Source organism: Toxorhynchites rutilus, chromosome 3 (genome assembly GCF_029784135.1).
Source record: "Toxorhynchites rutilus septentrionalis strain SRP chromosome 3, ASM2978413v1, whole genome shotgun sequence".
In the NCBI taxonomy this organism is placed as follows: Eukaryota; Metazoa; Arthropoda; class Insecta; order Diptera; family Culicidae; genus Toxorhynchites; species Toxorhynchites rutilus.
In genome coordinates, this window is record NC_073746.1 from 183,207,450 (window position 1) to 183,218,096 (window position 10,647).

The window sequence follows — 10,647 nt, forward strand, 5'->3', positions numbered from 1 at the left end:
CTCACATTCATTACAGATTTCTCGACGAGAGGTGAGTACATAGTTTTCTAAATGAGACGAGAGATAGAATCGTTATAGTTAACATACTATCATACTGCTTAAGTTACATGCTTTTCAACAGTCATTGGAAGTACCGATAAGATTCGAGGAATTTTTAAAAGATGGCAGATATATTTGAAGATGTATTTTCCATTTTATTTTTTTTTGAGTGCACGAATAATGATTATTACGCTGTTGACAGCTGGACGCGTAAATGCTGTCTGAAAATCGGTACCTAGCTGGTGGTATCGGTTCTGAAGCAACGGGGTGTTGCAGAACGAATCCCAATGAAAATTTTGAATCTTTTGGATAATACCTGAAGCGTTACATAGGGGTTTTTGAAAATTCGAAAAATTGCCAAAATAGCTGCCATTTTTCTGGAAAAATGACTTATTTCCCATGCAAAATCGAAAAAAGGAGATTAGAGGCGAATGAACTGCAAAGTTTAAAGCCTCTTAAAAACAAAGAAAGAAAGAAGAAAAAAGGAGATATCAAAAAAACTACTATTTAACGCTTTAGATAATTCATTTTAACATGCTGATATAAAATTTCAGCCGAATCGGTCGAGTAGATCCTGATATATCGATACCACTAGTTGAAAAAACATGGTTTCGAGAAAAAACGCGTTTAAATATTCGTACAACAATACTATATCCGTTGAGGTGACTTCACGCTTTTGGCGGTAACTTTCCAGCTAAATCAAATATCGCTGAGCTTTTAGGACAACATTTTTGAGGGCATAAGCTTCCCAAAAATGCAATAAACAAAAATTCTATTTTTTCGATCTTCCTGACCGGAGTTACCCCTTAAGGAAAATCCAACCTCTAATCCAGTAGCCGTTGCTGTTTACAACCTGTTCTCACCTCTCGACCAATTTGTAGATGCCGTTTCGCTAAAAATCGCTGTTGATCCAGTTTTAACCCTTTGCGGTCGTATTAAATTTGGGCACGGGTGTCGTACTGGTCGGAATTATTTTTGCTTCAAAAAGCAGTAATACATGCAAGATTATGAAAATTAAAGTTTTTTTTATATATTTTTTTTGTGAACTGTATATATGTATTAACTTAACAATGTATTTTCATGTGATATTTTTTTATAAAAAAGATTTTGTCGCTTGAGAAACTTATGCGATTATTCAAATAACATGAGACATTTATGCAAACAGTAGTTCTGATACTTATGAACAATCTTTTCCATCACACCAAAGTGTTACAATGGCTAATGGTTATGATTTTTGTCCCACATTCCCAGTGTTTGTCAATTGATCCATTCTCTGAAAAAATCGCTTTCGTTCGTTCAAATATGATCTTACAGAAATCATTTCCCCCAGCGGCATTCTTTTGTTGTTACGTGCTACAAATCACGACACAAAAGAGAACGAAACAACTCTGCATCGGTTCGCACTTCATGATACACCAGCATGCAAGCGAAACTGTCATGTACGCTTTCAGTGTAGAAAGTTTATTTTCTTCTTTGCATATACATATCGAACCTCTCCATGCATCATGAAACAGCAGGATCATACGGACTACGCAAAGCGAATGATTCCTATTCAACTAATGTAGCAGATACTGCTTCTCAATTCTCAGAGAGTGCAACCTATATGATTATTCAGCTCGATAGAGGCTAAGGGAAGGGTAGTTCACTACGGCAGTGTGCTCAGCCGGAGTGCTACCGCTGTACGGAGCACTGCGCCGAAAAGTTTTCGCTATAGTAGAACGGGACGAAACATGTGGTTCAAACTTGTATGCAGGCTTCGAAAATGGTGTGCGATGTTTGGTACAGCTCGGATATGCAATCAACAGTCCTCGTTCCTCTCTTGGTTTAATCATTTAGTGTAACACAAGTTATTACTGTCATTCATACAAGTATCTGAATAATCCACTCATATTTGGTTATATGTTCGTGAGAGGTTACTTGCATGACACATTGTGTATCATTCGATATTGATCGAAATCCAAACACTGCTCATTCCTATTGAATGCACGCACGAATGTGCGTTATCTTGTGGGTGACTACTGTTTTTGATACTGAGTACCGTTATCTATTACTCATAGGAGCACCGTATTGACTCTTGGACAGATACCCTAGACATCAAGCTTCGTTTAGGGAAAGCATAAACTGATACTTGGTTGAGTAAAATATAAGATTAGCGTGGTTTCTTGCTGTGGTGGCTGAGAGCAGACAAACGACCAGAACGGTAAAAAAGGTATGGTGGCTGAGAGCAAACAGCCACAAAGAGTTAAAGAACTTTTTTGTTCTCGAAGGTAATCCTTTCATATGGTTTGACAGAAAGTGGAAAAGATGGTAATCGGTCTGTGCAAGGTCCGGAGAATGCGACGGATGCTGAAGGACCTCCCATTCGAGCTCTTGAAGTGCGGCTTTGACGACTTGTGCAACATGGGGGCCTGGCGTTGTCGTGAAGGAGTATACTCTGACCATGTCGACCAGGTCTTTTCAGTCGAATAGCCTCATTCATGAATCGTTTTATGATCGCAGTTCTTTTTTCCGTCAATTCGAGACTGGTTTGGCGACTTTTCTCCTTTAAACGTGATTTGAGACGTTCTAGACCAGCGATACTCAACATGCGGCCGCATGTGGCCCTGTGGGCTTTTCTAGTTGGCCCATCTGGTGTGCATGATGTTTGGGACTCATACAAAAAATCTATAAACATTGGTGAAAGTCCGCGTCCCCACTCAGTTAAAGCATTCATTCATTGGCCCTTATCAGTGTTACCAAATGTTCATACAAAAGAGTTTCATTCTTGAATTTTCATAAGCAAGGCGGTTATAGTTTCGTAATATATTTATTTTTTGCGGCCCGCGATACCCTGCCTAACATGTGTTTGTGGCCCCTCTGAAAAAAAGGTTGAATACCACTGTTCTAGACGGCATTGCGCCATACTTTTTGAATGGCACCCTGCGTTTACTCGAAAATTGCAAGGACATCGTTATCGTATTCGAGGAAACGTTAAATAAGATTTCTCAAAAGCAACAGATGGATGTTAGTTACTGGAATTACTGAAATGAAACGAAGGGTACGGTGGAATCCAGACTTCTCAGCCTTACTAAGCACAACGCGTGCACAGGCAAGTCCAATTGACGGGAAGTTTTGCGGAGTAAGATGGATTGAAAACAACCGGATGCAGAAAGAGCCCTGGACATGCTGCCGTATCTTAAAACCTACGTAGTCGCAGTCAAAGCACAAAGAAGTGTAAGTACAAAGATACACATCCAGATTTCCGTAGGAGCTTTGCTGTTGTTTCCACTGCCAGTACCTTTGGAGTAGTTGCAGAGGGTGTTGAGGATACATTGCTGTTGTGGAGAAAAATAAAGTCTCTGAGAAAAATATCTTGATTTTTCGACGAACTGTAAAGAGCATTTCTTCGAAAAATGAAGGAACGATTCTTTTTCGTATCCCGTGACACGATATCTTTCTTGTATCGATCCAGCAGTTATCGGAAGCTATCCTGATGTTGCGAAAAGCGCATGAATTTCGCTCTTGAAGATTTCGTGGAGAAAGGTAGAGTCAGTGGTACAGTGGCGGACAAAATCAAACAGGAATTCGTCGAGTTTTGTGATACTCTGGGTTCGTGCGATATGCTGAAAAACTATCGTCGAAAATAAGAACATAGGCGCAGCGGGACTTGTTTGACTTTGTCAGAGGGATCCTCATTCTGTCGCATGGCATGAATTGGAGCGAGGTTTCTCCGTGAATAAAAAATGTTCGATCGTAAACCAAAATGACCAGAGCTTGGTAACTCAGCGCATTGTTCACACTGCCACACTGATTTAGAATCTGTTCGATTTTTTTTGTTTCAGATAACCAGAAGAGCTGGAATCGTGTACGCCATGGCACAATTTTTTTTAACCTCCTCACTTTATCAGCCTGTAACTATTCCAACTCGTCCAGCAAGTAATAATATTTTAGACCATTTTTTATGTCCGATCAACCTTGCTGAAAATCTACAAAATCACACTATTTTTAATGATATTAGCGACCATCTTCCTATTATTTCATCTCTCCCTTTGAATAATGAGAAGAGCCAAAAAGAACCGAGAATGAATATTGTTGATCGTGTTAAACTTGAAAATCAGTTCTCAATATTTTTGAAAGATTTTGTAGTTACTGACGATGTTGACGCTACTTTAGATTCTCTTACTACAACCTATAATAACTTGTTAATAAGCTGTACCAGAACCTTGACTAAACTTGTCAAAATAAAGAGGGATCAATGTCCATGGATGACTTATAGACTTTGGAAGTTGATACAAATCAAGAATAATAATCTCGAAAAGGTGAAAAACAGTCCCAATGATGTACGCGCCAGGGATATGTTAACTTATGTATCCAAAAAAGTAACACATATGAAGAAACAATGTAAAAAGGAGTACTATGAAACTATTCTCAGTGGTTCTAATCATTCCAATGTATGGAAAAAGTTAAACGTAATCTTTGATCGCTCTAAGTCTAGTGAGCAAATTGAATTAAAAGTTGATGATAGAACCATTAATTCAGATTATGAAATTGCAGAAGTATTTAATAATTATTTCTCTACTATTGGTAACAATTTGGCTAGTAAATTAACAGTGCAAAATTTCGACTATATAAAACAAGTAAAAAGTGTTAGAAGCTCAATCTTTCTGAGACCTACTAGCGTGAACGAAGTTCGCATCTTGATAGGTCAGCTTGATGTTAAGAAAAGCAAAGGTTATGACAACTTTCCAGAGGGATTGATGAAAGCTAACATAGGTCGGTTCTCTGAAATCATTTCCGAGATCTTCAATAGAATAATCCTAACTGGAGTTTATCCGAATATAGTGATCCTTCGAATTATCGACCAATTTCAACATTGTCTATTCTCAATAAAATCTTGGAAAAACTGTTGATCTGTAGACTTACCAACTTCTTGTGTGCCAACAATGTTATATACAAACATCAGTATGGTTTCCATGAAGGTTGTGGAACAATGACCGCTATTACAGAGCTCGTCGATGAACTGATCTGCGAAATTGATCAAAAAAGGATCGTAGGAGGCTTATTTATCGATCTCAAGAAAGCTTTCGACACTCTTAACCACGAAATTCTACTGAAAAAACATGATCGATATGGGGTAAGAGGAGTTGCCATAGATCTGATAAAAAGTTACCTGTCCGATCGAAAACAATTCGTAATATCAGAGACGATTGATCAAGGTTGATACATCTTTGTTGAAAGCGAGTCGCAACGGGTGAGAAGTGTATCATATATAATACACTTCTTCGAGATATATATAACTACTATGAACAGAATAAAATCAGGCATATAAAAAACGCTGGTGAATTTCTCACTTGTGAGAAATCACTAAAGTTGGAGGCAGTTCAATTTCAGGTGAATAGTATTCATCATATAAGTTCGCGCTTGTGTAAACGGTTGATGCGATTTCTATAAATCTGATCATATTTCTTCATATGAATATATTACTAGTCTAAACTCTGTAAAAAAGCCTCCTCTTTTCTCCAACTACAATGTGATGGAGCCTTTCAAAGATTTTTTTTTGCAAGTGAGCAAAAGTCATGTGATGTTGATGACTTTTGCTCACTTGCAAAAAAAAAGTGTTTTGTAATTGACAACAATCGTACCAATTCTTCTTGATCAGCAAATATGTGGTAAATCTTGGAATCGTAAAAATGAAGATTGCTTGTATATAATAACTGGTTAAACTAACCCACAACATTAGATAGAATTGATTTTGTAGAGTCTTATCGTAACATCAAGTTCAATTACCAATAACTTCTACTTTCCCTTTTTTCTACCCTCAGACGACTTTGAGGCTGATCTCGGTTTGGGTCAGATGGATTTTCAAAGTTTTCAAATGCTTTCCGACACCGGTACCATGATCGATCCGATGGACGACGACAGCTTTCGTCGGGAGCTTCAGTGAGACGACGATGAAATTCGCCAGGCCGACAAGATGACAAGGTTACAAGCTTTTGTTACTATGCTATAAGTTAGGTATTTTCGTTTATGATATAATCAAAACGTGCATGTAAGAACAGAACAGGCTTTCTCTGCTAGAAAGAAGCACTAGCACTAGCAGTTTTAGAGATGGTTCATTTTTTTTTGTAATAAGAATTATGCTTTTAAGATACGTATGGAACCAAATGTGACGAATCGTGAATGCAGTCAGTGCTACAAGTGGTTAGAATATTTTAGCGTTACGTTTTCAGTCTAAGCACGGAGTGTTACTTGAGAAAAGGAAACTTACAAGTAAGTTTTACGATAGTAATAGGACGAAACAGTGAATAGGTTTAATACTATTCAACAATAAGATAGAAGAATCGAATTTAGACATCGCCTTGAGCATGAGGAAAACAACAAATTCAAAATTTTAAACTGCAGTAAACAATAACTGTGTGAAGCACAAATCAAGTTTGTATACTTTTACCTTCGCGTCGGCGCAAATTTTTCGGTTCTGTGTTGATCATTAGACATTACTTACCCGTAAAATAGAATGATATTTCATGTACCAAATTTAGCGAATTTATACATGGCCATGGAACATATTTTCACAGCATAGGACCTAGGCAGGCAACTTTCGAGAGTAGTGTAACGCGTATGCGAGACAAGCCTGTTATTTTTAGCAGAAAAGAAACAAGAGGGACGAAAGTATACCATACTGTTGTGAACGATCGTTTCAAAGCAACACTTCAAACCGATTCGTGACTGAGAGATGTTTTATGCATGAGTCTCAATCTTTAGTGCGAAACACTAAGGAACGATAATAAAGTGTATTTAGATAGAAAGGTGTGTGGGTGTTTTTTCAGAGCCTTTTCAAACAAAAAACGATACAAAAAAAAACAGAAAGTGTGTATAATTTCAAAGAGAAAAGTTGAAGAGGTAAATATCGTAACATATCAAACCCATCTTTCTACTTTAACGGTAAGAAAACAAATCCCTTAACCGATCTGACAAAAAAACACATTTGAACAAAATAAACCAAACAAGTAACAGTAAACAAATGAACGAAATAACAATTCGAATAATGAACATTTTCCCAAGATACTGCTCTCTCTTCTCTCTATATCTTTCCAAAAGTCTTGCATTTTTATCTAGCATAACCGGTCCAGTACTGTGTCTAGTTATATGCTGAAACCGAACCTCTAGTTCATAATATACCAACAATTTCTCTTTTTCTATCTGATTCGTTCTGACAACAACAAATCGATTAAGCATTAAAATCATGTTAAAGACAATTCAATACTTTGAAAAAGATATCTCCAGATCATTATACCACAAATTTTTCACTCAAAAGGGTAAATGAACAATTAAACAACAGATGGGAGAACCTATAAAGTCATTGTTATTGTACTACGAACACTTCAACCGAGAATAAAACATTGAGAGTTAATGTGTATTTAAGGCCAAAATAGTATAAATTATGGTTCTGCGTTTATGCTTTGAATCTTTTTCTAACAAATGTTTTTTTGTGAGCAGACTAGCTGCTGTTCACACATTCGTTTTTTACAATTATTTTGAGTGAGGGTCATGTGACCAATGTTGATCTTATACTCTATTCGCAGATAGTTGATGATTTTTCAATTTGTTTTATTTCTCTCTTCCCAATTTCATTTCATGATATTCATGTTTTGGAAATTCTCTTGGAACCCTGTTTACTAACTTGTTCTGTTCATTTATGAATGAGATTGATGAAAGTATGACTATAGTAAATATTTTTCGAGAAAACTATATACAATTAGAGCATTAATTTTAACCATCGTGAGTACCTTTTGAATGCGATCCAAAATCTAACGTTGATATGCTGTGTGAACACAAAAAGAGAAAAAAACAAGAAACAACAACAACAAAAAAGGAAAAGAGAATTCGCACAAGTTTATTCCAGCTTGCGCCTTACGTCTCTGTAAGTGTACCTTTTGTATAGACTTATTTTTTAAATCAGAAAAAAAAAACAATATTGAACGATATTTATAATTGAGCTAAAATGGATGTAAATATTTAAATGAGATGAACCTAGAGTATGTAACCACATTTGCCACAATTTCCCTTTACATGCAAAAACTTGTTATCGAAAATATTTAAGAAAATGCCCTTGAGTTTAGGACTAGTTACGGCATTCAAACTTAAAATTTGTTAATGTTTCCAAAGGTGTATTAGACTAAGCCAATAAACTGGAATACGCGACTAGAAAGGGAGCACCGTACCGTACAGCTGTGAATCGTGATTGGATTTTATTCACACTATCAGATGAGAGACCCGACAATGAACTGAATAGCGAGATCAGCAATCGTTACTTTTGTGTTTGTCAATTATCGCAACGAGATTATGGATTTCTGCAGGATGTTCTAGACACATGTTTTTGTTGTACAACTACCAAAATCCTGCATACGTTGGTTTAATTATGTTTCAAAGTAGTCCGAAGTGTACAGATGCTAATTAAAGTCATTCAAGCTCACATACGTTGTTTTCAGAAACAATGAAAGATAAAACGACCATTGTCAACCAACTCTTGTTGTTAATCATACTTAATGGTTACATTTTTAAAAAACAAACCAGATGAACGAATGTCTTTATGACCGCAAGAGGAATCTAGCAGTTATCGCTGTGATAGAAATTTCAACTGCATGATAAATAAATGAGAAAACGGAGCACGCGTGTAATTTTGTCTATGCCGATATATCCCGGAAATAGCTATTGGGATTCCATTGAAGCAACACGATGTGAAAATTCAATACTACATAACTGACGTGTCGAAAAGAGTCACCAACAGCCAACGGATCCGTACTACTTGCAGTCTAGTATTACGCTTAAGTGGATTCTCACCTTTTTCCTATCTTACTGCTTTCACTCCAGGTTGATTTCCCTCGAGCACCATTGCTCCGAAGGTGTTATGCTGTCTATCTACGTGGTCGATTACGTGGACATAATCAGAACACATGCAACGGTAACGGACTTGTATACCTGGCTGAAACACGGAGCAGGGTTGATTGGGCTCAGGGATTGGGCTCTAAGACTAAACACATACTAGCAGCAGGAGCTGATCGTAACATAAGTCTCCAAAGACTAGTTGCGGCCCGGAAAGGAATCGATGATGTTAAAAAAACTGATGACTACCATAGTTCTGGGAGGAATATATAGGGTTGGGGAAAAACAAATGTCGTATTTCTGATCGAATTTTGACGCTTTATTTAACATACTTAAAATTATCCAATTTAAGTAAAATATGCGCCGTTTTGTTCGCAAACTTGTTACCATTTAGAAGGCAACTTCATTGTCCCCTCCTTATAAACTCCTTATAAAGTTCCTTATTTGCAAAAAAACTCAGACAACCAGTTTTCGCAAGCCTCTTTTGAGGCCAACTTAGTATCACCAAGAGCGTTTTGCATGGACCGGAAGAGATGATAATCACTTGGAGCCAGGTCCGGACTACACGGTGGGTGCAATAGGACATCCCATCCGAGCTCCCGTAGCTTCTGGCGGGTCATCAAAGATGTGTGAGGCCGAGCGTTGTCCTGGTGGAAAACAACACCATTCCTATTGATCATTTATGGCCGTATCTGGTCAATCGCCTGCTTCAAACGGTCAAGCTGCTCACAGTAGAGAACCGAGTTGAGGGTCTGGCCATAGTTGAGCAGCCCATAGTGGATGATTCCCTTCCAATCCCACCAAACACACAGCAAAACCTTCCTAACCGCCAATCCGGGCTTGGCGATGGTTTGGGCCGGCTCACCACGCTTCGACCACGACTTTTTTCGCTTTAGGTTGTCGTATGTGATCCACTTTTCATCACCAGTCACCATTTCCTTCAAAAATGGGTCGAGTTCGTCCCGTTTCAGTAGTGCATCGCAGGCGTTGATTCGGTCTAAAGGATTTTTTGGGGTCTACTCGTGTGGCACCCATACATCCAGTTTTTTTTTGGAATCCAATCTTCTGCAAATGGTTCCAGGCGGTTTTATGGTCTATACCCAGTTCCTGGTCAATCGAGTGAGTGCTCACATGCCGGTCTACTTGGATGATTTCAACGATTTAATCGGTGTCCACGACGATTGGCCTACCAGTACGGGGTGTATCTTCGACAGCCAATACACCAGAACGAAATCGATCAAACCAACGCTGTGCTGTGCGAGTCGTTACAGTATCGGGTCCATAAAATACACGATTTTTTCCGGCCGCCTTCGTTGCAGTTTTACCTCGCCGGTAGTAAAAACGTAAAATATGGCGAATTTCTTGCTTGGTGGACTCCATCTTTGACGCGCTATAACTTGAGACTGAAAAGGACAATCACAACACTGTCAAAACGACACTTTTATCACAGATTGTCGTCTTTAAATAGCCGTAGCTACCCCTCTTTGTATCTCAGGAACGGTACTTCCTACCGAATTTGCAGTAGTGTTAAATGAAAGGTGTCATATCGCTGACAATTTGATAATATGGTAACGTTTTTCTGCTTTTCTTTATTCTAGCGTTTTAGCGCTATTTTGCGTCTTCATTGCTTCAAAAACAGAGAAAAAATATTTTTGAATTGTTTGCAAAATGAGTTCACCGTTTTTTTAGATTGCGAAACATTACAAAATAAGGCAATTTGCTTATGGTATGTGCATCAAAATTACC

General features: G+C 37.9%; 1 protein-coding gene across 10 annotated transcripts in view; it reads left to right on the forward strand.

Moving 5' to 3' along the window:
• LOC129775442 (myb-like protein AA) overlaps positions 1-8,491 on the forward strand; it is a 78,117-nt gene extending 69,626 nt beyond the window's left edge. For all 10 annotated transcript variants that reach the window (XM_055780181.1, XM_055780180.1, XM_055780184.1 and 7 more), the window contains 2 exons: positions 17-31; positions 5,841-8,491. In XM_055780181.1, coding sequence (XP_055636156.1) covers positions 17-31; positions 5,841-5,962 — 137 coding nt within the window. In that variant the 3' untranslated portion in view covers positions 5,963-8,491. The remainder of the gene's footprint in view (positions 1-16; positions 32-5,840) is intronic.
• The last annotated feature ends 2,156 nt before the right edge of the window (positions 8,492-10,647 follow it).